Below are 25,626 nucleotides of genomic sequence, written 5' to 3' on the forward strand. Positions count from 1 at the left end.
CACGCCGCCGCCCGCTCAACCGCATCGTCTACCCGCAATTTCGTATCACGTCCGCCGCATCAACATTTCCTCTCTCGCATCATCATCGCGCGTCCTATCGGACGCTTATGCTTTTCCCTTCTCTCATATGGACATGGCTATTCCATGCACTCCCTATTCCTCATTGGTATCATATGAGAACCTGGCACAGGTTCTGAAGGGGGAGAATGTAACGGATCGTTCATTATCTTATCTTATCTACATAGTTAATCTACATCTTGTATCTAAATCTGGATCGTCATGGTGATCGGCGCTGATCCATCTGGATCCGCGCGACGTGGCGAAGGCTTCTCAGCCTTTCACCACGTCCACCATAGTATACGCCCTCTCAATCTAGAGATTGGTTCAGTGTACTTTGGACTTGTGTGAATCAGGCGACACCCGTATCATTACAGTCTCCCTCTGGGACATCAGCGGCAGCTCGCGCCAAGTCGCCGCCCTCAAAGGCCATAGGGGTTCTGTCACGGGCTGCACGTGGTCCAGCGACGGTGTCCACATTGCTGCCCGAGACGACAACAATGCTCTACGAGTCTGGGATGGACGAAAACCCCAGCCGCTATTACTCGACGGCACCGACTTCAAGACAACCAATGTCAAGCCTCTATTCTCCCCTGACAGCCGCTGGCTTCTGGCCCACACTTGGAGGGACTGTGGTGTTTGGGACGTTGGATCTGGTGTATACCTCCCACTCCAATTCCAGCGAAATGGCGATGGCGATTTTGTGAGTGCAGCCGCATTCAGCCCGGAGAGTACACACCTCGCAATTGGATATGTCAAGGGGCCGATCCGCATCTGGTACATGGCGACTAGGTGCGACCCTCCGCTCCTATTGAATGCGCACCGGACCAACGATGTGGCCTTCTCCCCCGATGGTCGCCTGCTACTATCTGCGTCATGGGACGGCACGGTCAAGATATGGGATGCGTACACTGGTGCCATCGTTCGTTCACTTGAAGGGCACACCTCACCGGTGTGCACGGCGAGCTTCTCCCCGTGTGGAAAGTATATCGCCTCTGCGTCTTCTGACGAGACGGTGAGGGTGTGGAGAGCTAGCGACGGATCGTGCTTGGCAACGCTCTCCGATCACGATCAATCGGTCTTGCATGTTGCATTCACTCCCGATGGGACAGGGCTGTGGTCTGCGGCGGCAAATGGGACCGTCTTGGGTCGTCGGTTACAGGACGTCGCCGCGGACGAGTTCATCTTTTGAATAGAGATGTATGATGATCCCCATTTCGATTTTGATTTGTAGCTAATAGGGAGACGGACTGATGGCTGAGTAGTTGTGCTCCGCCCCCATTACAATGAAAAAGAAAGATATTTGATTAGTATGACGTCTTCCAGACTCGTATCGATTGGGAAACACATGGACACAGAGAGAGCGCGTCACTACAAACGCAATAGAACATTCCCAACGTCTTTGCAGGGTGGCCTCACTGGGCTGGCACCTATTCGTATTGCCATCCGACCTGTGATCTGAGGACCAGTGCGTTGACGATGGTATCGCAGGGACGGGGAACGCGTACGTACCAGCTGGCCGGACCGACGCAAAGGAAGCATTTGGAAGTCATGGCGCAGATACCTAGAGTGCAATGGATTGTAGATTCCAGGAATGAAACCGCGAGTCGGTGGGATGACCGTGAGATCTCACGGGAGAAGACATTGTAGTCGCTCGCCTTGCAAGTTGAGATGTTCCGAAGTGTCGGAAGCGACAATGACCTGGAACTTGTGAAGCGGTCAACATCAAATTGAGTGGAGAGAACGCATCGCGTGGGTAACAGGAGACCGTCGCACGGGGTCTGCAAGATGATCCATTCTGGTTCAGATGAATGACAGTGAGCGACAAGGGAAAGCCTCTCATAGTGCACACAAAGGCCGAGTCCAGAGCTCAAGCGCTCAAGCGGCAGCAAGAAAGGCAGCGTCGCAGACTGAGCAGCCGCAGCCGGTCCCCGGAGCGCTCGGTCCGGTGTGCGGCACCCCTGCTTGAGCGTCTGGTCCGCTCTGTTGAGACCCGACGGTCGACCTCATCGAGTCTGACCGCGCGGTCATCGTGCTCGATTCCCCTGGCGGCCACTTCTCACGCTGACATGTCTGGCCAACTGGAGCAAGCAAGGCCATCGGGAGCCTCTCTTCTCTTTCCTCCGCCCTTGACCACAGCCTCTATCCCACATGCAGCCTTATAGTCTCATGCATGTAGCCAATTACGCCGAACTCATGTGTGTTACATGCCTGCAGGTGTCATCGATTCTTGTCTTCACCTCTCTGCCTTTTGAATGCGACTCACATCGTGCAGATCTCTACATCAAAATGGTAGCTTGGTATCTCCGATAATTCTCGTACCGAGCGAATCGCCTGCTTCGCGCCCATTCTCCTCTTGAGCTGCCACCTGAAGGGGATGGGAACGAAACGGGCCTATGTCCCTGGGCCAACACATACTCTCCAGTACGTCTTCAGCCCCCTTTCTTCCGTACATCGTTTCCAACGGCTTCTGCATTGTAGCGCGCAAGCTACGCCATGCCCCATCTATGTCTCGTCGTACTTCGTCTTACTGTATCACATCGTAAGCATTTCGACACCTCGCAATCCTCTCTTGACAGCAAGCCATCGCGGCTTCACAAATCCTCTACCTCTCATTGGGGGCGATATCTGCGGTTCGTGCTGTGCATCCCACGGCCCACTCCGTTGCCTACCCTCTTCGCTCGACGAGCCTCACTGCTTTGAACACGCAGGCACGTCCCCGATCACGAAAATGGCAGCAGTGAATCTGGTAGCCAGCACGGTCTGGTGTTCAGTGCGGCTCACACGATGGTGCTGAGTGTAGGTAAGTCATAGCGACAGCACTTGAGTCGGTCTGTGGAGGGGGTGCAGAAGGTATGCCCCTGTTCTCCCCTACTGTACTTCCCATCTTTCCCGCCCACGATCCCTTTGTCTCCCTCCTGTAATTCTGTGGCCTTGCGGAGTGAAGTTATGGACCTATATCGGCATTTGGAGTCTCATCAGATCGTCCGCTGATGCCTTGGTTCTTGCCCATAGGACCGCGTACTCGTCCGCTCCCGATACATCGAGGTCACCGACGCAATTGGTTTGTTTCCCGAAGCCGGGTTTACAGTGCCTTCCCTTTAATCACTCGAAGCCACTCGCGACGCACCACTGTCTACGGGCAGAATTTAAAGCCGGACTCGTGCGCCGATGACCATCTGCAGTCGTCCGTCGACGACTGGACATGTCGACTGTACGGAGGCAGCTTCGTGAATCCTCATCGTCTTGCCGTACAATCATCCATACCCGATCTGAGCCGCATCTCCACCATCCTTACGTGTGGACCGTACCAGGAGACGGCCGGATCCACGCCCTGCAACGCTATGCAACTACGACAGCACATAGCACCCAAGCACGGTGAAGGCGCAGCAGCTAGCGCCGGCAACTGCCGGTCAAATGCAAACACAGGATAGAACTGGCAAGAGCTGTTCGTGCTCTGAGTCGCCGGCGGGTACTGTATGTGCACATTATCGGGCTGTTCTGCCCTCTGGCCGATCGCCGCTCTGAGTGCACAGCTAGAGGATTGCGTCCATAGAAATTCTCATCATTCATCCCAAGAACTGGTCTTCTTGTTTGCGTGCCGGAAGCCCCGGTTCTATTTTTGTACTAATGCTGCCGCTTGTACGAGCCACGTCAAGGGGCTCGCCGACCCAAGCTACTGAGGGTCTCGGATCTTCATACTGACGGAGGATTCCCGCTTTTGGATTCGTTCTCAACGGGGACAGAAGATTTACTGGATCAATTACGCCCAGGTACACGCCTAGTGGTTGCGTGGAGGTTCAGAGTCCACGCGTTATGCCTTCCATGGAGATCGACTCCAGGAAGCCTGGACGTGGGTTTTCCGACGGCTTCCCTTCAATCTGTGTTCCTTAGGTGAGCTCCATCACCATTTCATCCGCCCTTTCCCCGTTAACCAATACTGGCGGATCAGCAATGTCTGCTTCTGCATTCGGGGTTATCTTGCTGGTTTCCGAATGACCGGAATCGCCTGCTGTAAGTGTCCGTTCGCTCCTCCATGTCTCCGTGATGCAGTTTTATCTCAACCCTTGAACTGTAGGACATACACTCAGAGTTTCATCAGTACTCCCGTTCATGTCAACGTGACATACCAAGGGCACACTCCGATCAGCAAGCGAACCTGCGACTACCCGCCAGGGCCATCTGTTTCAATGGTTGGGTCATGGACAGGCATGGGGTCCTTTCGGCCTTTGACACCCCGACTAGGTTTGCCTCTAGTAGATAAGGCCCCCGCGATTGGGTGCTGACTGAGCAATCCCCAATGCCACTCCAATCTGCTTTGGTATTTCTCTTTGTGGGCCCCATCCTGTGGATTCTGGTCTGGAGGTTGAGGAGACGAGCTCATCTGCCGCTACCGCCTGGCCCACCGACGCTCCCGATCATTGGAAGTGCGCTGCATGTGCCAACAGACGGGCCTGCGGGCTTCCGCAACTTGAGTTCAAAATATGGTGAGTGTAGCCATGGTCTCGAGTAGATCGTGGCGGGCTGACGACTTTTGAAGGCGACGTCATGCACCTGGACGTCTTTGGTCAGCCTATGATCGTCCTCGGGTCGCATGAAGCCGCGTCCGACCTCTTGGAGAAGCGGTCCTCGAACTACTCGGACAGACCTCCCTCGCCGATGGTTGACATGTATGTTTTTCCTTGACACGTCCGCACATTCCGCTCGCTTACAATGTTTCCTATTCACCAGTGCTGGGTTCGGGTGGGCGTTCACTGTGCGGGAGTACGGCCCTTTTTGGCGTCGTGGGAGACGCGCCTTCCACCAGTTCTTCAACAAAACGGCCGTGCAGAACTACACCGCCGACCAACGCCGCGAGGCCCACCGTCTAGTCGTGCGGCTCATTGATCAGCCGGAGGAATTCGTCCATCACATTAGGCAGTAAGTCCTCCACCGCTCTTCCACCCTACCCTTCTTAGAAAGTTCGCTGTCATAACGGCCCCGCTAACGCAAGATCGCAGCCTCTTCGGCTCCTCTATTATGCGCATCGCGTATGGCATTGAAGTCGATGAGGAGCCTATCGATTACCTGCAGATGGCCGAGGACACCATGACGATATTTTCGGAAGCGTTTCAACCGGGTAAGTATCTCATGGAGACGCTGCCAGCTCTTCGGTATCTCCCTTCATGGATGCCGGGTGCGACAGTCAAGCACGACGGAGAGAGGTGGAGACCGATCGCGTGGAAACTAGTCGAGCGGCCCTGGAAGCTTGTTATGGCTGCGATGGTATGTCTCATTTTTGGCAATGTCTCTTAGCGGTCTCATAGGAGTTGGATTGCAGAGAGAGGGTACGGCGCGTCCATCCATGGCTTCGGGACTAATGGCCAACGTCCCCCAATCTAATGGCCAGAATGACCTAATCTCTGAAGAGGAAAATATTTACCGTGGCGCCACCGCCACGGCGTATGCCGGTAAGTTCCCCTCTCTGCCGGTAGGCTATTGGATGGCAGTTCGACTGACATGAGAGATCAGCTGGTGCGGATACTGTAAGAGCCAGTGTCCAAGCGCCCAGTGACTTCGGTATTGACTGGCAATCTAGACACTATCTTCGATTCAAAGCTTCTTCCTCGCGATGGCTTCCCATCCAGAGGTGCTCCACAAGGCGCAGGCCGAGCTCGACACGGTTGTAGGGCCACACCGCTTGCCCGAGTTCGACGACATGAAGTCGCTGCCGTACGTCTGCGCGCTCGTCAAGGAGCTGCTCCGGTGGCGGGTTGTCGTACCTCTAGCGGTTCCTCACCGGACGCTAGAAGACGATTATTACCGCGGGTACTTCATACCGAAGGGCTCTATGGTGCTCGCTAACATCTGGTGAGTTCCGCCGGATCGTTGCTCGGCAAGAGCTCTCTAGCTGATTTGCATGGCCTTCATGCCAGGGCTATCGCACGTGACCCGAATGTATACCCTAATCCAGGTGTATTCTTTCCCGAGCGTTTCCTCAAGGACGGGGAACTGAACCCAGATGTGCGCGACCCTGCCACGTTCTCGTTTGGCTACGGACGAAGGTATGTTGATTTACCATATCGAGTTCTTGCCTCTGTCATTGATCCTCTGTCTGCATTTTCTCAGGATCTGCCCAGGAAGGCACTACGCGGCTTCTTCGCTGTTCATGATCGCCGCCACCGTCCTGCACACGCTATCCATCACTGCCCCCCTCGGCAAGGATGGTAAGCCCGTCCCCCCCTCGGGTAAGATGACGTATGGGCTCCTGTCGTAGGTTTCGCCCGATTCACCCCCATGAGTACGCACTCAGCTCGATTTCATAACACAGGTACCCCGAACCCTTCGAATGCGTGATCAAGCCGCGCTCGCAGGAGTCCGAAGCCCTCATCAGAATGAGCTGTGGCGATGTAGATGGGCTTCGTACCAAGAGTGTATTATAGTGTCCATTCTTGGGAGGTGGCCGTTGTTCGCGACTTGCTGTGTATCCAGCCTCGCCCGTAATACGACCTACGACCCAGATTGATACCCTTCCAAGTCCGACTGGGACAGATCACACATCCGCGATCAGCAAGTATGATCAGGGTATCCTCAGGCGTGTATGTCACGTCCCAAAGGGAAGCTCATCGTTGCGGACGTGATGGTTCAGGTCGAGGTTCGGCAACTTATGAGCTTGAGTTGAAGTTACCGATACTTCATGCCCATGAATGGTAGGAACATCGACGCTACCATCCATAGCTCGTACTCCGCTACTATATATGGGCAAGAAGTACGTAGCGCGAAGTACCTCGGATAACCATATTTGCCGAACATAGGCCTGGAAGTACAGTAGTTAGTACGGGAAATGCCGCAATATAGAAGCGCCTGGCTTCCATATGTATCCCGCTTGATTCAAATTGGTAGAGACTACAACGAGGGGGCGCATGCGTGGCACTCCCATCCCAGCAAGACGGCAAGTGCGATTATCCCGAAAAGGCCGTATTCAATCACTCGAGTACACACGTCGCTGTTGGATATGAAAATGGGACGATCCATGTTTCGGACGTGGCAGTTGGACAGGGGCGTCGGCTCCAGAAGGCGCACGATGATGGGGTTAATGATATGGCGTTCTCCCCGGATGATCAGCTGCTGCTCTCGGCCTCGACAGACATGACGATGAAGACATGGAACGTGCGCACTGGTGCCATGGTCACGTCGCTCGCAGGGCACAAGTCGTCGGTGAACAAGGGGCGCTTTGTGCGTAAATGCTTTTCCCCGTTTGGTATATGGTGGCGTAAGAATGACTTTCTCATCTCAATGGCCTGGCCGGGGTACTTTTACCTGACCGTGTCACCAAACGCTTTCCGACTGCCCTAAGGGCGGGAATCTTAATCTACTAGACATGCCCTGAGACTTTGTATTTAGGGACCACGGTAGATTAGATGTACGGAAATCAAAAGCGTTCCCACTCAACAAGGGGCGCTTCTCCCCGTGTGGGATGTACGTCGCCTCTGCATCTGACGACGAGACGGTGAGGGTGTGGAGGACGAAGGATGGATCGTGCTTGGCAACGCTCTCTGATCATGGTGACTCGGTATCGCATGTTGCATTTACTCCTGATGGGACGATGTTGTGGTCTGCTGCAGCAAATGGAATCGTCTTGGCTCATCGACTACAGGATATCATTCCGGACGAATTCGAATCGTAGATTGACTTGTACAGCAGACGAGGTACCCCCGTTCCGCTTAGCATACTTTATGTCTGCACTGGAGAGTATATACATTGACCGCCAGAACAGCCTGTGTTCTCGCTCATGCTGTGCTATTCGGTATAGCTTCTCTCGGTTATTCATACAACCGTCATTCCCGTAACCGCCAGACTAACGTCGTGTATTGAATTAAACCTTCAGATCCCTCGACGCCCGGACAGCAATGCACTCTGCGATGCTGCTACTATATCCACTAGAAAGATACACCAGGCGCCAGAAACCTCTATGGACAACACTGCGGAACGTGAAGGCCATTCGAGTCACATTCCCCGCGTAGATGAGACATGACGAGCTATCCTCCTTGTTTCACTTTTCGACTCCGAAGCTCAGGTTTGCCGTCGACGACCTGACGTGCCTCAGGACAGAAGGCGCTGTCCAGCAGCTAATAGGCCCGAGGCCACAGTCTGGTACCCTTGCTGAGCCCCAGCGCACGCATGTTATGGTCGGCGGCTCCCGACAGGCCCTGCGATCCTTGGGTCCAGGCAGGGGACGAAGACTGTGCAACGTCCGCACGACGCTACCGAGCCTGCCATGCGATGTCCGTTCGATCCCCCGTCGCGCGTGCTGTGTCGGGCATAGCTAGTCTGTTCCTCGGCAGCGCAGTAAGCGATCACAGTGTTCCTTTGCAACGCATGTTGAACCCGCTACTAGTTCGGCCTTGCCTGTGTCGCTCTGCCCCTGGCAGTCCGTGATTCAACCTACGCATCTCGCGGCCGCACGCAATTGGGGCTGTGTGAAAGGAGCGTTTCGAGTGATTCAACGCGCAGGGCATTGACCGGGTCTTGTACTTTGTCGCTCCTTATGGAGCGTAGTGTAGAGCCTGTGCAGGTACGTCTGGATATTATACTTAAGGGCACCAAATCGTACACGACACGGCAGGGATTCGGATATTTCCAGCTGGAGAAAAGTCTTTGAAAAGGGGACGCGCGAGGCAAACAATCCGTAAATATGTGGCATTTCTGGATAAAAGTTATTGAAAAACGACGGGCGGTTGCCTTTCGCGTCCCCAATTCATCGACTTTTCTCCAATCGAAAATATCCGATTCCCTGCCGTGCGATGAGAAACGAATACGCGGTTGAATGAACACCCGAGATAAGCGAGCAACCGCCCAGGCACAAAGGGTTTGTCAGCGCTTGTGCGCCGACGTTGACAGATTGTGTCTCGCAGACAGTGGTCTTGGAACAACGCAGTAGTATTCAAGGCCAGTATTGCTCACCGTATCGCCCACCCTCCGGCCAAGTGTGTTCTCTGACGACTTATGTCTTCCATGGACGACCTCGCGCACTCCCTGCCCCTGTTACCTTCAATTTCCCCGGCCCTCCCATGGGAGGTCATCGAAAGGGCCATCGATCTCTGCTCCGATGACAACACCACCCTGCGCACTATCGCTCTCACATGCAGCCAGCTCCGTCCTCGTAGCCTCTTCGATCTCTACACAAAAGTCGACCTCCAAAGCACGAAGCAGCTCGAGAAGTTCTACGATGCTGTCCAAGCTCAGCCACACCTTCAGTCCGTCGTGCGATCTCTGTCATTTCCGTGGGAGTACTCTTTCTATCCATTCCCACTGCTGTCTATCCTCCCCGGCCTCCATCATATCACGTTCGATGGAAACTCGCCCGTTATAGGGGACGGCATCCAACTCTCCGAGTACCTTCTACTTCATGGTAGGCAATCCGTAACTAGCCTTCGGAGCCTGACGATTCGCAGCGCTTGGTTCCACTCGCAAACCGCTTTCCTTGGTTGCCTTTCAAGCTTCCCCAACATCGAGAATCTCACCTGCGAGGATCTGTTAGGCAGAAGCATTGACTGCTCTGGAGCTAGGCGAGTTATCTCGTCGGCTGAAGCTGCGAACGTTGAATGTGAGCGTTCTCATGATCATTTGCGTTCCCTGACTGTACACCTTTGCGTGCGCTCTCAGATACTTCAAGATGTGGACGAACGTATTACAGAGCTGCTGTTTCAGTTAGCCCTACTGGCGAACACTAGTCCGCTTGCAAATGGGGATCGTACTCGTTAGTGTCTTGTTCTGTTTCCCAGTCGTATACCTCACATCGTTCAAATTAGAATCACCGTCTATGGCGCCGACTCAATTAGGCCAAGGACGCCATACCTCCTTGACGTGGTGGATACGAGCCGAGACCGAGAAGCTTCAACATGCCGTCCACGCCTTGCCTAGGTCGAAACAAACGTCGATAAGAGACGTCAACCTGGTCATCTGGGATTACAAGTTCGGACGTCTATACAGGGAATGCCGTCGACCCGCCAACTTGGAGCTCTGTGCAGCATTGGAGAACGCCCTGCTCACGTATCCCGCCCATCGCGCACTATTGACGGTTCCCGGCGGCCCGGTCCCGAATGTGCGGAAGATGATCTCCTGGTCGGATGAGATTCGCAGGTTGTTTCGTCCACTGAGCGAGAAATGGGTAATGGCTGAAGACATCAAATCCTGTGAGTCTTGTTCACTAACCGTGATTCTGAGTTGGACGTTGACTTGCGTAGCCGGGAAATACGGGCACGACTCGCCCGTCACCACCCTTGTTGTCTCCTCAGACGGGCAGTGTGTTGCGACAGCCTCCACAGACTCTACCATCATCGTGTGGGATGCACGAGAGGCATGTATCTTGCAAGAATGGTTCACCTGCCACGGGGAGGTCTGGGATCTCGCGTTCTCACCAGACAGCCGACACCTCGCGTCTGCAGGTGAAGATGGGAAGGTCGCGATCTGGGACATCAGCGGCAGCCCACGCCAAGTCGCCAACCTCGAAGGTCACCCGAGTGTCGTCAAAGGCTGCACGTGGTCGAGCGACGGTGCCTACATTGCATCCCGAGACAGCGACAACGGTGTACGACTCTGGGATGGACGAACGTTCCAGCCGCTACCTCTGAGTCTCTTGTCTTCGCATACGAGCTCTCAGGAAACAAATTCGGACATAATCGGGCCCGCAAATGACCCTCGGACTTGAGAAGAGACCCGGTCCGCGTCTTCCTTCAAGCTGCCGCCTGGAGGGAATGCGACCCCAACACCTTGGCGCGTCGCACTTGCGCATGAATGTCACATCGCGTCTCTATCATCGGGGCCATCTCGCCTGCTCAACTTTCTCCCTCGCTCAACTTCTTCCAACTTGTCAACTCTATGCGTACATCCCTCGTGATGTACATCGCACAGGAGCAGAGCGGAAGGCTAACAGTGGCAAACTCAATTGCCGCGGTGCACACGTGCACAAACCGCTCTTCCCGTTAGTGTGGGACATAGGCAGTGAGTTATCCTTACCCTCTAGCTTCCTTTCGTTTCTTCCTGTCTGCCATGTTTTACATTCCATCTGCTCGTCTTGCCTGAAGATACCGTCAAATCCCCAATTCTGCATCTCGAGTCGAAGGATGCCTACTAACATGCTGTCTCTGGACGCATAGGGCATTCGCATCGCGTATCAGTTCCTCCGCAACATCCGTCCCGTTGATACCCTTTACCACGCATTCTGTAGATATGTTCGTCACCGAACCAAATGTGAAGACCGTCCGCCTACTCAACTGCTCGCTTGGTATGATCGGCTTCAACACGTACCCAGGCCGGATGTGTCCGGGGGCCAACCTATTGCCTTCGGTTGTTGATCCGGGCCTCGGTCGACTCAACGGTGCAGGTTGCAGTCCCATAAGGTCCTATCCCGTTCCCACATCCGCACTTGAGCTGATCCACGATGATATAGTGCATGCAATGGCTCGCCGATGAACACGGCACGGGCCGCGCAGCAGCCCCCCAACGCACCGCCCCGCGACGAGGACATGCAGGTTCTCGTCACACTCGACAACTGGTTTTTTACCGGCGCACCCGTCCAACATTTCCTCTCTAGAGAGAGCGCAAGCGTTGGCACAGTCCTCAAATGAGGCGCGTCCTGAGCTCTATACCATTGCGGCACTGTGCGCGCGACAGACCGGACGCTACCGGTGCTGCGCACGCAAGATGGATGGGCTTACGCTCATCTTGTACAGCCCGTTCTGTTGTGTAATCACTCTCCACGTAGTTTTAACGGAGATCCGGCTCGCTAAGTGCTGTAGAGGGTGTCTGGGCTTTGGCGGCAATGTGCCCCTCCTCCCCGCATCGACATGGACCGGCGATAAGAAGAAGGCCTTGCGGGCGGTATCCAGCCTGCCGCTTGGATGGGACCAATGACTGTGTTTCTCGGACCAGTATGTGGCACATCAGGTACGTCTTTCCCGCCTCCTCGTATGAGGCGTGTCGACACAGATAATTCGAATGACGCGCCTTCTCACCTCCGATGTAACATCAACTGGCGCTTCCGAGACACGTGCTTTACAGGCCCACAAGGACATAGCTGACCGTTTTCCGTGATACACGGAGTTTTTCGATCTCCTCATCAGGGTCACGGCAAGCTCGCCAATGAGGCCAGAATCTCCGGCAGAGATCGCACCGCGCAAGCTGCATTCGAACGGGCCCGTCTCGTTCATCTGTCTCGCTTTGTTTGTGGATCATCGCTACGCCAGCGTGAGCGCATGCACGGCTCGACGCGCCCACCCTAACGCCTCCGACATCCCTTGCCTTTTCTTCCCAGTGCCATGAGCTGGGTACACTCCATATCGAGTGCCCGGAAATCAATGAGGATGAATCGCTCCGCAGGGAGATGTCGGTCAGGAGGATGGTCTAAGCCGGTGTACCGTAGGCTGCGGTTCGAATCTGCATCATTCCGTTCTCCTCGAGATGTCGGTGTCGTATTGACAATGTATTTTACCGTTCGGCATTCGCATGCATATGTGCTGCCCAATACAAACAGCGATAGGAGTTGAGCTCGGAGTTGCAGTCCACGATGACCGCTTTGCGATGAACGCATAACGTTCGGATATTCGTATGAGAAATCGCGCGAACGAGTCCCTGTTGATGTCTGCCTGCATGATCTGATTGTGATCCCTTCGGGGATGCCTCGCCGCATGATTTGATTACGGCACAGCCTGCTCAAAAGCATCTGTTGCTTAGCCCAGCCCATCTCGAGCTCCCTGTGCTACCGCCGACAACAAGTGTCCTTTGACGACTCCTATCTTCTATGGACGACTTTGCGAACTCTCTGCGTCCCTCGCATTCCCCGGCGCTTCCATGGGAGGTCATCGAAAGGGCCATCGATCTCTGCTACGATGACAACACCACGCTGCGCACTATCGCTCTCACCTGCAGCCAGCTCCGTCCTCGTAGCCTCCTTGTCCTCTACACGAATGTCGATCTCAGAAGCACGAAACAGTTCATCAAGTTCTACGATACCGTCCAAGCTCAGCCACACCTCCAACCTGTCGTGCGATCTCTGTCGGTTCCGTTGGAGGATTGGTCTCCATTTCCACTGCTGTCCATCCTCCCCGGACTCCGTCATGTCACACTCAAGAAGATCTCGTCTCCGATTAGCCAGCTCCCCCAGTCCACTCTACCCTCCGGACCCCGGAGCCTGACTATCCGCGATGCCAGGTTCCAAACGCCAACCGCCTTCCTTCGCTTCCTTTCAGCCTTCCCGAGCGTCCAAATCCTCACTTGCGAGCGTCTGTTCGCGGACGCACATATACCTCTAGCGCTAGGTGAACTAGCTCATCAACTGCGGCCGCGAACGCTGAATGTACGGGTTTTCAAGTTCATCTGTGCTCATCCGCCTGACCCTCTGAATTGAAATTCAGATACTTCGAGATGTGGATGCACCCATCACAGAGGTACTGGTTCACATAATTTCTAGCCCGCTTGTGAATTCGAGATATACTCGTTCGTATCCGAGTCGCATTTCGTCTCATCTTCGCAGTTGTATACCTCATTTAATCCGAATCAGAACCGTCCTCTATACCTCCTCCTCAATCAAGTGGAGATGACCAGAGCTCCTTGACGTGGTGGATACCCGCAGAGACAGACAAAATCCGATATGCCACCCGATTCTTAGGCGATTTACAACAAACAGCGATACGAGATGTCACTCTGGTCCTCTGGGATGCCAGCGTTGGCGGCCTATACAGCAACTGTCGTCGCTACTCCAACCAGGATCTCTGTGCAACACTAGAGAATGTCCTGCTCGGATATCCCTTCCATCGCGTACGATTGACCGTTCCTGGTGGCTCAGTCCTGAACGCGCGGAAGGCGATCTCCTGGTCAGACGAGTTTCCCAGGTTGTTTCGTCCACTCAGCGAGAATTGGACGCTGACGGAAGACATCAGATACTGTGAGTTCCATTCAGTAAGCGTGAGTCTAAGTTGGACGTTGACTTGCACAGCCGGGAAACCCGGGCATGACTCGCCCATCACCACCCTCGTTGTCTCCCCAGACGGGCGGTTTGTAGCAACAGCCTCCATGGATTCCACCATCATCCTCTGGGATGCCCGAGATGCGTATATCTCGCAAGAATGGTTCTCTCGCCATGGGGAGGTCTGGTGTTTCGCATTCTCTCCGGATGGCCGACACCTCGCGTCTGGAGGTGAAGATGGGAAGGTGGCGATCTGGGACATCAGCCGCAGCTTACACCAGGTCGCCGTCCTCGAGAGTCACCCTGCTACTGTCTTCGGCTGCGCGTGGTCCAACGACGGTGCTTACATTGCGTCTCGAGAAGGCGGTGGCGCTACACGGTTCTGGGATGGACGAACATGCCGCCCGCTACTACTCGACGGCGCCAACTACCAGTACACAAGCGTCGAGCCTCTATTTTCCCCTGACGGCCGCTGGCTTCTGGCCTGCACTTTGAGAGACTGTATGCTTTGGGACGTTGGATCTGGTGCACACCTCGCACTCCAATTTCAGCGAAATGAAGACGACGACGACCATGGGGCCAGTGCAGCCGTATTCAGCCCGGAGAGTACGCACGTCGCTGTTGGATATGACAGTGGGGCGATCCGCATCTGGGACATGGCGACTAGGCAGGCGCATCTGCACCTGAACGCGCACGCATATCAAATTCACGATGTCGCGTTTTCTCCGGATGGTCGGCTGCTGCTCTCGATCTCGAACGACAATGAAAATATGGGATGCACATACCGGTGCCATGGTCCAGTCGCTTAAGGGACACGAGAGACGGGTGTGGAAGGCGTGCTTTTCCCCGTGCGGGAAGTATATCGCCTCTGCATCTGGTGACATGACGGTGAGGGTGTGGAGGACGAGTGATGGATCATGTTTGGCCATTCTGTCCGACCATGGTGATAGAGTCCGGCACGTTGCGTTCACCCTGGACGACACAATGTTGTGGTCCGCAGCAGACAACGGAACTGTTTTGGGCCGTCGGCTGAAAGAAGTCATCCCGGATGAGTTCAAGCTTTAGGTAGAGACGTACAGTGAACCGATGGACTCCGTTTGGCATCACATCTCGTATATCTACATCAGAATTCACTATGTATGTTGTTCGTCGAGACGGAGTTAATCTGAAGTCAAAGCGTAGACACTCGAGGGATGGGCTGCGAGATGACCAAGGAGGTTCGAGGCGTATACTCGAGTGTGAGACGGCTAATCTTTGTTCGCTGAAGACGACACTTTCGAAGAGAAGCAGTATCAATAAGCGTCGCACAGCAAGGCGCCAAGGGAATGAGAGAGGGGCAACTCATCTGGCTAGGGAGTGCGAGCAGTAACAACCCCGGTGTCCTTGTGAGCACGTACAGAGCCGGGTCTCTGCCAGCTAATGCGGTACACACTCAGAAGCCGACCCCGACGTGCAGCAGAGCGGGCTCTGTGGGACGAGTTCTGTCTTGACTTAGTCGAGCACAGGACTAGTACGAGAGAACTCGCTGCAGGGGTAACACATGAGGAGGAAGGAGAGCATAGGCGGGCGTAAGTCAGGTATACGGCACCAGTAATGCTCATTGTGCTGCGCAAGACATGCTTTGCTGCAATGATTCCGCGCGCACCACGCGCGTCGTTTGCGGGCTGCACGAGGGCTTGCTCTGTCTTGAGGGTCATTTTGGAGGACGATGCCGGTGAGGACCCAGTCAGCCAGTGTGGGGAGGATTTACACGGGGCAGCCGGCCGCCGTCCCTGAAGGCTGCGATGCGGCCTGGATCCTGCTGAGTCAAGCTACAGACATGTAGCATGTCTCCGTGATCAGCTAAAAGTCGAGAACAGGAATGGAATGGAGCTCAATGGCTGTGTCTCAATGTAGGACGATAAAACATGGCGTTGCATGGCGTAGCTTGCTCGCTACAACGCAGAAGCAGTTGGGGATGGTACAAAGACATGGCAAGGGGCTGAAGACGGTCTGTCCGATCCCATCCTCATCAGACGCTCAAGCAGGTGTGCCGCACACCGGACCGAGTACTCCGGACGCCGGATCTGGCCGCTGCCACTCGTCCCTCGCTGTGGCTTCTCTGGAGTCCGCTCTGCTGCACACTGGTACAAAGTGCTTTCCTTGCGGCTTCCTTGCAGGCGAACCGGAATGGAACAACTTGCACACCCCGTGCGACGGCCTCTTGTCACCGACGCGATGCACTCTTTCCACTGAAGTTAACGTTGACCGCTTCGCAAGTTCCCTATCATCAAACGCACCCGTACATCCTGTTTTGTGGATGATTTACGGAAAGTAACTGCCCATCAGGGCCCAGGGAGACTACTGAAAAGTGCATTGCACATGCTTGGTCTGTGGACAGTGGATTATATGGTGAGTACCTGCCTTGCCTTGAGCTTCACTCGCTACCTTTCTCCGTCCAAACTCATCCATGCTTGCTGAGATTGCGTTACCGGTATAACACAACTGCGTGCGGGCCCTTCAACATAACCCCAGCGTACGGAAGGTATGTTCAGGCTCCCCTACTTGTAGACGTACATGCTCACTTTCGACCTACAGCTGTCGAGCTCTCGTGTGCAACCCGGGCATGCAGAGCTACCTGCTCAGCCAATCCAGCCATTTAGCTCTGGTGCATTCGATTGCATGTTCTCTATCGCGCTCGGATTCTGTGTCTGCAAGGAGTGTCTGGGTGCGCCTTCCGCTGTTGTCAGAGAATTTCTTGTGCCACGGTTGGGTATCCCGTTTTGAGCTCGTACGGAGTAGTGCGCTCAAATCCCGATAAATGAGTAAACCCGCCGTAGAATCTCGTGGGTAAGCGATGGCGAACATAGCGTGGGAAGCCCCTTGCGACCCTTTCCCCGACACCCGACGCGATGGGAAGATGCACATGTCGGGTCGCCGTGCACCCGGCCAAGGACGACTTACCATGTGCAGCGGAGAGCGCATGTATCAGGATAGGTGAGAGGCTGGTCACGACGCTTTTACAACAGCTACTCTGCTTCGGCTGACACAGCTCTGTTCATTGCCAGTGCGACGCACCATGTCATCCAGACAGAGTCGACTCCAGGGATCCGTATCAGCTGCGTTTCCGATATGTGGCTCTACCGCGTCATCTTGGGCTCGGAGTGTACTACTAGCAAGCGCTGAAGCCTGAGGGGCCATGTCAAGGCAGTTATCCAACTTCTGTATCCGTATCACTATGCGAGATGTGGCATTGATCCCTCATGGTGCGGCCGTTTATCTTTACGAAAAAGGAAATGGAGGGTCACTTCTTATGCGAGGGTTGACGTTATCCTTACTAGGCAGCCACTCAGAGGCTTGAACCGATCGTTCGGGGGAGAGGATTGCCACTCACTCTACTTCCTTGAAAGTCTTATGACCGTCTTGTAATACAGTCGTGAAACCGTCAGCTCACGAGGCCACCGGGGGACATCCCTAAGTTCTCCGACTCCACGCGGCTACCCTTACTGACGCCTCAATGGAGGTAAGCGCGTTCCTGAAGGCCGGCATATATAAACCCGTGCCAGCTGTAGCCCACTAGCTGACGCATCGCTTCTCTCATGCTTGGTGGTGAATTCTCTCGTACACCTGCCCAAAAGGGGCCTGAGACTGCACCGCAGGATGACAAGTTTGTCCTGGGTCGCTTCTCCATCGACGAATACAAACCAATCAAGGTGATCGTTATCGGAGCTGGGTTCAGTGGTATCCTAGCCGGTATTCGGTGAGTAGCTATCTTGCCACACCACTGTTTGTATATACTGACTGGGACGTCAGTTTCCCGCAGAAGATACCCAACGTCGACCTAGTCATCTACGAGAAGAGCGCTGGAGTGGGTGGCACATGGTACAACAACAGATACCCGTGAGTTGCCATCGCCTCGTCCACCATATAGAAATGCGCTGAATGCGTGTCGGGCTGGAAGAGGTATCGCTTGTGACTTCCCAGCACACTGCGTACGTGTTTGTCGGCCACAACTCTCTTACTACGTTCACAATCTCTGCAGTATCAATTCTCCTTTGAGGATAAGGTAAGCGTTTACCAGGACATCACCTGGGACTAGGCTCAATTCATCCGCAGCGCGACTGGACCTCCCTTTACCCCCCCGGACATGAGACACAAGAGCACCTCCAGGACATCGTTGACAGATACAAGCTCATGCGCTACATCAAGCTCAATCACGAGGTCGCCCACGCTCGATACGACGAGTCAACAGGAAAGTGGCACGTCCGTATACACCGAACAGGCGCGGGGGGAGAAAACGGACCCGCATCAGACGAATTCGAAGACGTCGCAGATGTACTGGTCACGGCGTTCGGTGCCTTAACCCGCTGGAAGATGCCCGACATCCCCGGCATTGACGCCTTCAAAGGCGAGCTGCACCATACGGCTGGGTATAAACCCTCGGGAAAGACGTGGGAGGATGACTTGGACCGGTGGAGGGACAAGCGCGTAGGCGTAGTTGGTTCGGTGAGTAGTAATATGCTTCAGTAATGGATGTGTGGGGTCCTGAAGACTGCCAGGGCTCGACGGCTATTCAAACGGTTTCGGCACTTGCACCTCATGTCAAGGAGCTCTCGAACTATGTTAGGGGACAGACATGGCTGTCTCCTCCCTTCGTTTTGGACCAAGTGGCTCAGTTGCTGGGACGCAAGAAGGCGGTCGGGGAAAACGAACGTGAGTTGTGCAAGCATACATCGTCATGCCAGTGGGCTCCTCTGACTTCGATCATCGTTAGTTATGTTAAGCTCGGAGGAAATAGCACGGTTCCAGTCAGACGACGAGTTCTTCCGTACAGTCCGGCACACGCTCGAGGACGCGCTGAACGTGAGTATCTAAGCAGTCTACGTAAATTTGACGCACAATTGCTAACTATGAACCCAGTCGATGCATGCTTATACGCAGCTTGGAAGTAAGACGTCCAATCACTTCCAGGAAATGTTTAGGAAGAACATGAAGGAACAGTTAGCCGCGAAACCAGACGTCGCTGAGAAATGTGTGTATGGCTCATCCGTGGTGGTGCACAGATTGGTTGACCTGGTGATGTGCGTCGTACTCCAGTGATTCCGGGATTTCCGGTATCTTGTCGACGGCTGACACCGGGTCCCGGATACCTTGAAGCCCTTTGCGCGGATCACGTACAATTTAATCACTACTCTCATCTTAACGGTGCTCAAAAGTCAATTGGCTAGGTTGACTTCGTCTCGAGTCCCATCAAACAGTTCACTGCGACGGGTATCGAGACTGAAGATGGAAAGCACAAGGATCTCGATCTCATCTTTTGCGCCACCGGTATGTATCTTCCCTCCTTTCCACCAGATTGCTACCTACCTCATCGTCTGAATAGGCTACGACACATCATGGCAGCTTCCCTTCAAGATCATCGGGCGAAACGGCGTCGACTTGAATGAGAAGTGGGAGCCGTATCCAAAGACATACTTGTCGGTGGCTGTTGACGGCTTTCCGAACATGTTCATGTCCCTTGGACCGAATTCGGGCATCGGCGTGGGGACTCTGCTTCCGATAATAGAGCAAGCGGTCATGTATGCAGTACAGGCGACCGCGAAGATCCAGCGCGAGCGTCTGAAGAGTATGGAGGCCAAGCCAAAGGCTGTGAAGGATTTTGACAGGTACATTGAGGTGCGTTGTACTCGTCTGCATCGTGAAAGGGCTAAGGAACTGACCTCCATCTGTGTAGAGTTACTTCCCTCAGGTACGCAACGCTTATGTCTTTCACTTGGAGGCGCCTTACATAGGATCCCTTTCAGACCGTGTTCAGCGCCAATTGCCGCTCGTGGTACAAGCTCGGCAAGGCAGAAGGACGGGTGGTGGGACTATGGCCTGGTAAGTGCATTCCACTTCTGTGTCCACGTGCCCTCAACGAACCTATTCTGCATTTTCGATAGGTTCGAACTTACACGCAACGAGGGCATTGCAACATCCGAGGTGGGAGGATTATGAGTACGAATATGCTGATTCCGAGGACAACTTGCTATACTGGCTTGAGGACGGTCAGACGTGGGCCGAGAAAAGTCAGCAGGGAGACAGTAAGTCCAAATGTGCTGAATATATCCCGGGTCACCAACACACATTGCTGCAGGGGCATGGTACTTGCGCGAGGAGTTCATTGATCGACCACCCGGTAAGATATGCCGTGCCAACTACTGGTTATTATGTCTCTCATTCAATGCCTATGGATCAGTTCCTCAAGATGTGTAACCGAATGCCTAGGGTATGTGATCGCAATCGCTTTCCTTTGCCCATTTGAAGTCTCGCAGCTGTATAGTAGCTTATGCCGAATGTGCGAAACATATTTCCGCTCGTAGGGGTGGAACTTGTATCTGGGATATCGCCATGAACGTGTTCCACCCATTCAAGAAAGAGGAGAGCCGAGTGAGTGAGGAGATCACCGGGTTGAAGGGCGTTTATGATGCAGCGAGCGCGCGCCTCGCAATCTAACATATGGATGGAGGGATTCGTGTTTGCCCTTTCTCGTGAGGGCCATACCAATTTTCTCAGCACAGTGGCACCTTGCTGGATGGCCGAGTACTGCTATCCTATCCGTATTGCAGGATACGCTGTCCTCACTAGAAGTAAACAAGGACCGCGTGCTTGTCCGTGCGGGCCGTATGTCTGCCTCACCCGCGATAGGATCAACGGCGTGGACTGGAGCGCGCAATGGAACTGTCGTCGATCATCACCTGCTGTGTGCCATCAAGGACGAGGTTTCTCGGATTATATACTACCTCCCGGTATGCGGTCGTCAAAGTCATTTACAGGATACCATTGTCGGTTTTGAAAGTGCATGCACTTTAGATAGGGGTCAGCTGGAAGGTTATCGACTGCTTTACGGCCTATATGGAATAACCGAAGTACAGTCTAGTCTTTGGCATGCATGGCCATGCCGGGTTTAGTACTCTTATCAGACCCCAAAGATGGTCAAGTAGACGCACATACTTTCAAGACGTATCTTTCGCTGCCAGGAATTCAGTACAGAGGAGATGCCAGAGAAGAAAAAGGCTGCCAGTTCCTGTTGATGATCATGATCTGGCCCGACTTAGCCCCAGACTCAGACATCTTGTTGACTGACATCCGACTTCGCCGCTATCATATAGCTCCACGGGTGACGCTCTTGCCGAGCACAAATATCCTCGACCAATAAGCACATTGCACCGACGCCTCCTACTACCTACTTCCATCTCCCCACCTCTGTGCATATTATCCCTTGCTGGGACTGGGATTGCCTCTCGCCTGCTATGGTCCGTGATAACGGCTGTAACAGCAATATCTCACGCAGACCTCGCTACAATGTTCCTCGGCACGCACTGTTATGGGTGCCTATGCCTGTAAGTCCCTTCTTTCTGACCGCATTAGTTCCCCTGTGAAGCCGCGTCTTATAGTAGGTCATACACGCAAGCTGAGGTCTTAGTGAGGTACATTGGTAGCAACGAGGTGCCAGTGGCAGTGCGCATCTATGCGCGCTTAGCAGATAAAGTTTTGGCGTCGCGGTGTCTCGCAGCCATCCTTCCCACTCGCAATCACAAAGCTATGTCGCTTTTCTATGTGACATGATATCTCTTCACCTGCCATAGTAAGTTCCGGACGTCCTAAGGTTGTGGCTTCACGCTGTCATGATCAGGTCTCTTACTCGGAGCCAAATTCGGACGTTGGGGCTCTTCATCGGTGCTCATGCCGTTATGTACGTGATTACTTTATGTACTCAGAAGTAACTCAAACTAGTTATGGCTGTTCATCCCCTTAACGAGAGAACTGAGGATATCTTACAAATCACGAGAGACTACGCGCCATATGGCATCCTATTGCCGATTTTGGCGGGTGTATGGCAAGCTGTGGCCAGACCTCCGGCATTGCCAGATGAAAGCCGTCCATGCTTGGTACTTCACTGTGCACATTTGCTGATGCCCAAACGCGAGGCCTTCAGGAGTGCACCATCGGCGGCCGGTGTGTTCAAAACTCGGCACGCAGGCGTCCACCATCATCCAGTCGGAGACAACCAGAACAGCTGGGGAGGGCCCGGCCCGAGATGCATCCTAATCGTTCGCGATGGTGTCGCGTGTTTACGCTGGTGAGGAGACTACGGACTCGAATCTCATACTCTGCAGCGTCGTTTCAGATTTCACTACTAGCTAATAGGGCTGCCAGTGCCTATCCAAACGCCAAGGCCAAACGTGTAGGCAGTTGTCCAATGCTACGATATCATAGTACAGGCTAATTGAGCCGCCTCTCAGGGTGCGAGATAGCTTCCCGAAGAAGAGTCATGGAAGCTCACTTTGCAAAATTTACAGTATTCATACACAGCCAAACCTTTGGGAGAAGGGACACTACTATTCCCTATGCTTCCTTAGTCGTTCGTGTGTCATGCTCTCGGTATACGGCCTTGGCGTGAAACCGTCAGTTCACGAGGCCACCGGGGGACATCACTAAGTCCTCCGACTCCACGCAGCTAACCTTACTGACGCCTCAATGGAGGTAAGCGCGTTCCTGAAGGCTAGCATATTTAATCCGTGCCAGCTCAATCCTTGCCGTTACAGCCCATCAGCTGAACCATCGCTTCTCTCATGGTTGGTGGTGAATACTCTCGTGCACCTGCCCAACAAGGGCCCGAGACTGCACCGCAGGATGGCAAGTTTGTCCTTGGTCGCTTCTCCATCGACGAATACAAACCAATCAAGGTGATCGTTATCGGAGCTGGGTTCAGTGGTATCCTAGCCGGTATTCGGTGAGTAGCTATCTTGCCACACCACTGTTTGTATATACTGACTGGGACGTCAGTTTCCCGCAGAAGATACCCAACGTCGACCTAGTCATCTACGAGAAGAGCGCCGGAGTTGGTGGCACGTGGTACAACAACAAATATCCGTGAGTCCCATTTCTGGCCGAGTCGGTACTGCGCTGACCGGCAGTCCGGGCTGCAAGGGGTATCGCGTGCGACGTACCTGCACACTGCGTACGTATCCAACAGTGAGATTTTCAACATCGTGTTACTGACGCTCGCTATAGTACCAGTTTTCCTTCGAGGACAAAGTAAGCGTGTTCATTTGCATCACATGTAACTTCGCTAAGTTCCCTCACAGCGTGACTGGACCTCCTTCTATCCCCCTGGGCACGAGATCCAAGAGCACCTCGAAGACGTCGTCAGCAAATACAAGCTCATGCGCTTCATCAGGCTCAACCACGAAGTCGTCCGCGCGCAATACGACGAGCCGACGGGCAAGTGGCACGTGCGCGTTCGCCGGACAGACCAAGCCACTGGTGCTCAAGAGGAGATAGAAGACGTCGGCGACGTCCTCATCACCGCCTTTGGGGCAATCACCCGCTGGAACATGCCCGACATAACTGGGCTCGCCGACTTCAAAGGCGAGCTGCACCACACGGCGGGTTACGCGCCGTCGGGGAAGACGTGGGAGGACGATCTGGAGAGGTGGAAGGACAAGCGCGTGGGGGTTATCGGCTCCGTGAGTCGTACAATGAGCGCATGCTTCACGTTACTGAGGAATGTATCAGGGCTCGTCGGCGATCCAAGTGGTCTCGGCACTTGCGCCCCACGTGAAGGAGCTGTCAAACTACGTGAGGGGGCAGACGTGGCTGGCTCCTCCCTTCGCTGTGGGTCTGATGTCCGAGTTACTGGGACGTCAAACGGCGGCGACGGAAGCTGATCGTGAGTCGCGCATGTGTCTCTGATGATATTACTAGATCCATTGGAATCGATCTATTGTCAGTGTCGTTGAGCCCGGAGGAGATCCGGCGGTTCAATGCAGACGAGGAGTTCTTCCGAAACATTCGGCACACCCTCGAGGACACATTGAATGTGAGTCGCTGAGCCGAACCCCCTCTGTCTTCGCTTCTATGTACAGCTCTTTACTATCGTTACAGTCGATGCACGCCTACACGCAGCTCGGGAGTAAGATGTCGAATGACTTCCAAGAGATGTTCAAGAAAAACATGAAGGAACAGCTGGCTGCTAGACCAGACATTGCCGAGAAACGTGAGGTTCATCTCCTCGCGATGATATACATGCACCTTCATGCGACGTTATGCCCTGTGTTGCAGTGATACCTGGCTTCCCTGTGTCTTGTCGGCGACTGACACCGGGTCCCGGATACCTTGAAGCTCTCTGCTCGGATCACGTATGTCCCAACAAATCTCATGTATACTGACCGCCACCTGAAGCTGTGTATCATACAGGTCGACTTTGTATCGAGTCCTATCAAGAGGTTCACGGAAACAGGCATTGAAACTGAGGACGGGAAGCACAAGGACCTCGAATTCGTGTTTTGTGCTACGGGTGCGACTTCGCGCTATTTCGCTTACTCAATGCCTGGCTAATCATACGTACAGGCTACGACACATCATGGCAGCTTCCATTCCAGATCGTCGGCAGGAACGGCGTCGAACTCAACGACAAATGGAAGCCGTATCCTACCTCGTACCTGTCGATGTGCGTCGACGGCTTCCCGAATATGTTCATGTCGCTCGGCCCGAACTCGGTCATTGGTGCTGGGCTCTTGCTCCCCATCCTCGAGTTCGCGGTCATATATGCGGTACAGGCAACTGCGAAGATACAGCGCGAGCGTCTGAAGAGCATGGAGGTGAAGCCGAAGGCTGTAAGGGACTTTGACAAGTATGTCGAGGTGCGTCATCGTCATCATCTGGATCCTTGGGTTCTGGCGCAGCTGATGTCGGCATGTTTTGAATAGAGTTACTTCCCTCAGGTGGGAGAAGTCCATTCTCCTGGTGGATGTCGCTCACTAGCTATTCCCTTCAGACCGTATATAGCGCGAATTGTCGCTCGTGTTACAAACTAGGTAAGGAGGATGGACGAGTGGTCGGGCTGTGGCCCGGTAAGTGCTTCAGACCTTGTATCCGCGCCTCTCTCCATGTCTCATACTGGAAATCGCCACAGGTTCCAGCCTCCATGCAATGAAGGCCTTGCAAAAACCGAGATGGGAAGACTATGAATACGAATCTGCTGACAGCGAGGAAAACTCGCTCTTTTGGCTCGGGGATGGTCAGACGTGGGCCGAGAAGAGTCAGCATGGAGACAGTAGGTTCACACCCCTTCTCTAAATACATTCCGGGTCGCCAACGTGCATTGCCGTAGGGGCATGGTACTTGCGAGAGGAGTTCGTTGATCGACCACCCGGTAAGACACACTGTGCCCGTTGCTTGTCATCATGTCTCTAATCTAAGGTCCATAGCACAGTCCCTCAAGATGTGTAAACGCAAGACACGCAGGGATATCAGTTAGATAAATTTTTCAATCCTTATAGTTATAGTAAAACGCGAATTATTTGGCCCAAATGTTATAGTGGCCCCTCCAAATATTTGAGACGGTTGGAGGGATGTCCCCCCCGGATATTCGAGACGAATCCCAAATATTTGGGACGTATGTAGGAGCGAGGGGAGGAGGGTACTCCCCTCCACCAAATATTTGTCAAATATTTAGCCTTAGCGCTACATAGCGCTATGTACGGAGGAACATGATCGTGTCATCCGTCCAAATATTTCAGAGCCTCATGAAATATTTGAGCAGATTTCTCCAGTTGAGAAGCGCCACGCGTAATCGAAAAATACCATACAAATATCTC

General features: G+C 53.9%; 8 protein-coding genes across 8 annotated transcripts; 7 read left to right on the forward strand and 1 right to left on the reverse strand.

Moving 5' to 3' along the window:
* Positions 1–451: 451 nt before the first annotated feature.
* On the forward strand, positions 452–1,249 carry DICSQDRAFT_73256 (WD40 repeat-like protein; the record flags this gene model as incomplete). The annotated part of the gene is made up of 1 exon (XM_007371541.1): positions 452–1,249. A coding segment is annotated over one exon (798 nt), but the record flags the coding sequence as incomplete, so codon positions are not given.
* A 1,583-nt stretch (positions 1,250–2,832) lies between these two features.
* On the forward strand, positions 2,833–4,227 carry DICSQDRAFT_141879 (uncharacterized protein). The gene is given in 5 exon segments (XM_007371542.1): positions 2,833–2,910; positions 3,073–3,956; positions 3,997–4,000; positions 4,019–4,071; positions 4,136–4,227. 1 exon segment carries the CDS (start codon positions 3,537–3,539, stop codon positions 3,738–3,740), a length of 204 nt encoding a protein of 67 aa, XP_007371604.1. The 5' UTR covers positions 2,833–2,910; positions 3,073–3,536; the 3' UTR covers positions 3,741–3,956; positions 3,997–4,000; positions 4,019–4,071; positions 4,136–4,227.
* A 130-nt stretch (positions 4,228–4,357) lies between these two features.
* DICSQDRAFT_73263 (cytochrome P450) lies at positions 4,358–6,479 on the forward strand (the record flags this gene model as incomplete). Its single annotated transcript, XM_007371543.1, has 10 exons — positions 4,358–4,544; positions 4,598–4,719; positions 4,823–4,977; positions 5,058–5,322; positions 5,378–5,507; positions 5,569–5,582; positions 5,636–5,907; positions 5,973–6,101; positions 6,166–6,309; positions 6,368–6,479. The coding sequence occupies 10 exons, from the start codon at positions 4,358–4,360 to the stop codon at positions 6,477–6,479; spliced, it is 1,530 nt and encodes a 509-aa protein (XP_007371605.1).
* A 547-nt stretch (positions 6,480–7,026) lies between these two features.
* Positions 7,027–7,723, forward strand: DICSQDRAFT_73262 (beta transducin-like protein; the record flags this gene model as incomplete). Its single annotated transcript, XM_007371544.1, has 2 exons — positions 7,027–7,272; positions 7,493–7,723. Coding segments are annotated over 2 exons (477 nt in total), but the record flags the coding sequence as incomplete, so codon positions are not given.
* Positions 7,724–10,210: 2,487 nt separating this feature from the next.
* DICSQDRAFT_73254 (WD40 repeat-like protein) lies at positions 10,211–14,304 on the forward strand (the record flags this gene model as incomplete). The annotated part of the gene is made up of 2 exons (XM_007371545.1): positions 10,211–10,670; positions 14,033–14,304. Coding segments are annotated over 2 exons (732 nt in total), but the record flags the coding sequence as incomplete, so codon positions are not given.
* Positions 14,305–15,034: 730 nt separating this feature from the next.
* DICSQDRAFT_158243 (uncharacterized protein) lies at positions 15,035–15,733 on the reverse strand. Its single transcript, XM_007371546.1, has one exon. It carries the CDS (start codon positions 15,697–15,699, stop codon positions 15,352–15,354), a length of 348 nt encoding a protein of 115 aa, XP_007371608.1. The 5' UTR covers positions 15,700–15,733; the 3' UTR covers positions 15,035–15,351.
* Positions 15,734–17,580: 1,847 nt separating this feature from the next.
* DICSQDRAFT_175659 (FAD/NAD(P)-binding domain-containing protein) lies at positions 17,581–20,236 on the forward strand (the record flags this gene model as incomplete). The annotated part of the gene is made up of 16 exons (XM_007371547.1): positions 17,581–17,741; positions 17,795–17,881; positions 17,943–17,973; positions 18,024–18,047; positions 18,098–18,487; positions 18,541–18,694; positions 18,756–18,844; positions 18,902–19,013; positions 19,079–19,155; positions 19,210–19,309; positions 19,365–19,657; positions 19,716–19,730; positions 19,786–19,861; positions 19,924–20,064; positions 20,118–20,159; positions 20,220–20,236. The coding sequence occupies 16 exons, from the start codon at positions 17,581–17,583 to the stop codon at positions 20,234–20,236; spliced, it is 1,809 nt and encodes a 602-aa protein (XP_007371609.1).
* A 2,360-nt stretch (positions 20,237–22,596) lies between these two features.
* DICSQDRAFT_73259 (FAD/NAD(P)-binding domain-containing protein) lies at positions 22,597–25,222 on the forward strand (the record flags this gene model as incomplete). Its single annotated transcript, XM_007371548.1, has 15 exons — positions 22,597–22,757; positions 22,811–22,897; positions 22,955–22,985; positions 23,039–23,062; positions 23,113–23,493; positions 23,543–23,700; positions 23,768–23,846; positions 23,912–24,023; positions 24,089–24,165; positions 24,224–24,323; positions 24,377–24,669; positions 24,736–24,750; positions 24,804–24,879; positions 24,942–25,082; positions 25,140–25,222. 15 exons carry the CDS (start codon positions 22,597–22,599, stop codon positions 25,220–25,222), a joined length of 1,818 nt encoding a protein of 605 aa, XP_007371610.1.
* Positions 25,223–25,626: the final 404 nt, after the last annotated feature.

Source organism: Dichomitus squalens (genome assembly GCF_000275845.1).
Source record: "Dichomitus squalens LYAD-421 SS1 unplaced genomic scaffold DICSQscaffold_117, whole genome shotgun sequence".
Classification (NCBI taxonomy): Eukaryota; Fungi; Basidiomycota; class Agaricomycetes; order Polyporales; family Polyporaceae; genus Dichomitus; species Dichomitus squalens.

Excerpts from the sequence above, each read along its gene's own strand:
- DICSQDRAFT_158243 (XM_007371546.1), bottom strand. The coding sequence starts at position 15,699 with ATGACCCTCAAGACAGAGCAAGCCCTCGTGCAGCCCGCAAACGACGCG.
- DICSQDRAFT_141879 (XM_007371542.1), top strand. The coding sequence starts at position 3,537 with ATGTGCACATTATCGGGCTGTTCTGCCCTCTGGCCGATCGCCGCTCTG.